The sequence below is a fragment of the Amphimedon queenslandica genome, unplaced genomic scaffold (genome assembly GCF_000090795.2).
Source record: "Amphimedon queenslandica unplaced genomic scaffold, v1.1 AMPQUscaffold_7734_Cont20317, whole genome shotgun sequence".
Classification (NCBI taxonomy): domain Eukaryota; kingdom Metazoa; phylum Porifera; class Demospongiae; order Haplosclerida; family Niphatidae; genus Amphimedon; species Amphimedon queenslandica.
The window spans coordinates 1-2,200 of NW_003551984.1; the positions used below are offsets into that span (position 1 = coordinate 1).

The 2,200-nt window shown below is 34.0% G+C and overlaps 1 protein-coding gene across 1 annotated transcript; it reads right to left on the reverse strand.

Annotated features, from left to right (window-relative positions):
• Positions 1-75: 75 nt before the first annotated feature.
• On the reverse strand, positions 76-1,365 carry LOC105315833 (optineurin-like; the record flags this gene model as incomplete). The annotated part of the gene is made up of 3 exons (XM_011410593.1): positions 76-219; positions 1,031-1,240; positions 1,291-1,365. Coding segments are annotated over 3 exons (429 nt in total), but the record flags the coding sequence as incomplete, so codon positions are not given.
• Between the last annotated feature and the right edge of the window lie 835 nt (positions 1,366-2,200).

Below are 2,200 nucleotides of genomic sequence, written 5' to 3' on the forward strand. Positions count from 1 at the left end.
ACATGTAATTGTCAGTAAGCACACTAAAACACACACACACAGCAAATTTTATGCATGCATGCAAGAATCTATTACTGATTGTTGCTTAGACTTCAATTCAGTCAATTGTTCATGGCTTGATTTAAGTTCTTCAAATTTCAGCTTTAGTTCTTCATATTCAATATGTATCCTTTGTCTGTCGTTTCTTTCAGTTTCAAAGTCTTGTTTGTAAACAGCATTCTATAAAATGAGGCATGTACACCTATTACTATATTGTAGCCATTCATTTTTTAATTTAGTGTTTTAAAGGCATGTTAAATAGAACATACTCATGCATGCATATTACTGTAAATAAGTTGTGGTCTACAGCCAACTTAGTATTGTGAAGCAATAAAAATCATGTTATTTACATACTGTGCTGTTTACCAACTAGAGTAGTCTTGTGTTTATACAGGAAAATGTAGCATAGCTGCAGCATACCATCAAAAGTAAACAAAAAACAAAACAAAGTATCCCTAATAGCATATATGATGGTTTAGAGCTAATAGCTATAAACAGCTTTCTACCATGCCACCTTGCGATTGACCAATCAGATTGCAGTATTGGAGGTCAATTATTTTTCATATTAACCTAGCTCGTAAAAATATAAACCTATCTCGTTAAATAATTAATTGATTGGCAGTTTGGTGCTCTACGCTTATGCTCTTATTAGTCCATTTGTCAAGTTTGGTTGATTCTTTACTGGCCTAGCCTGTTAGATATGTTGTATGTATGTCAACTGTGGTCTTATTATCAGCAGCTGGTAGTTGTTTTTCAAGTGTCATGGTAGAATTTGGTTATACACCTCGGTATCGGTTTCTATGGAATTTATTAACCTCGCGACTGCGTCGCTCGGTTAATAAATACCATAGAAACCTCTACCTCGGTGTATAACCTATACATAATCCATTATTATGGTGGATCTAACTTCATACATTACTGAAACCTATTTAGTGATATTGGCCACCCCATCAGAATACAACCTCATGAAAGTGAACTGATGTAAACAAACCTCTGTTTCTTTTAGTTTAATTCTTTCAACTAAATCTTCCATTTGCTTCACTTGTGTTTTATATTTCTCCATTTCTTCAAGTTTTCCTTTTTGCTCTGCCACAACAAAAACTAATTCTTCATTTTTTAAAGTTTCTTGACACAATTCGTCAACTTTTAAAGCTAATTCAGAACTTAACTCATCAACTGTTTTTGTTGTCTCGGCCAATTGCTAGAGAATTACTGGCACTAAATGCATTTTATATTATAATATTATCATACTTTTTCCTTTTCTTCAAGTGATTCTCTGAGCTGTGTTTCTATTAATTTCAATTTCTGAATCTCTTCATCTTTTTTCTAAGTAATTACCCGCAATTGCATGTAGTGACCTGGCAATATATAGGGGGCTTTAATGTGCTTAAAAATTATAAATAACCGGTTATGATAGATATCATGGTTATTGAATGAGCATGCAGAAGTGTAGTTCGTACGTATCTTTGCTTCTTTTTTATATCATATTAATGCAGTTATCCATGGTTATCCATGGTTATCTATGGTTATCCACGGTTATCCATGGTTATCCATGGTTATCTATGGTTATCCATGGTTATCCATGGTTATCCATGGTTATCCATGGTTATCCATGGTTATCTATGGTTATTCATGGTTATCCATGGTTATCCATGGTTATCCATGGTTATCTATGGTTATTCATGGTTATCCATGGTCATCCATGGTTATCTATGGTTATCCATGGTTATCTATGGTTATCTATGGTTATCTATGGTTATCCATGGTTATCCACGGTTATCTATGGTTATCCATTGTTATCTATGGTTATCCATGGTTATCCATGGTTATCCACGGTTATCTATGGTTATCCATGGTTATCCATGGTTATCTATGGTTATCCATGGTTATCCATGGTTATCTATGGTTATCTATGGTTATCCATGGTTATCCACGGTTATCTATGGTTATCCATGGTTATCCATGGTTATCTATGGTTATCTATGGTTATCCATGGTTATCCACGGTTATCTATGGTTATCCACGGTTATCCATGGTTATCCATGGTTATCTATGGTTATTCATGGTTATCTATGGTTATCCATGGTTATCTATGGTTATCTATGGTTATCTATGGTTATCCATGGTTATCTATGGTTATCTATGGTTATCCATGGTTATC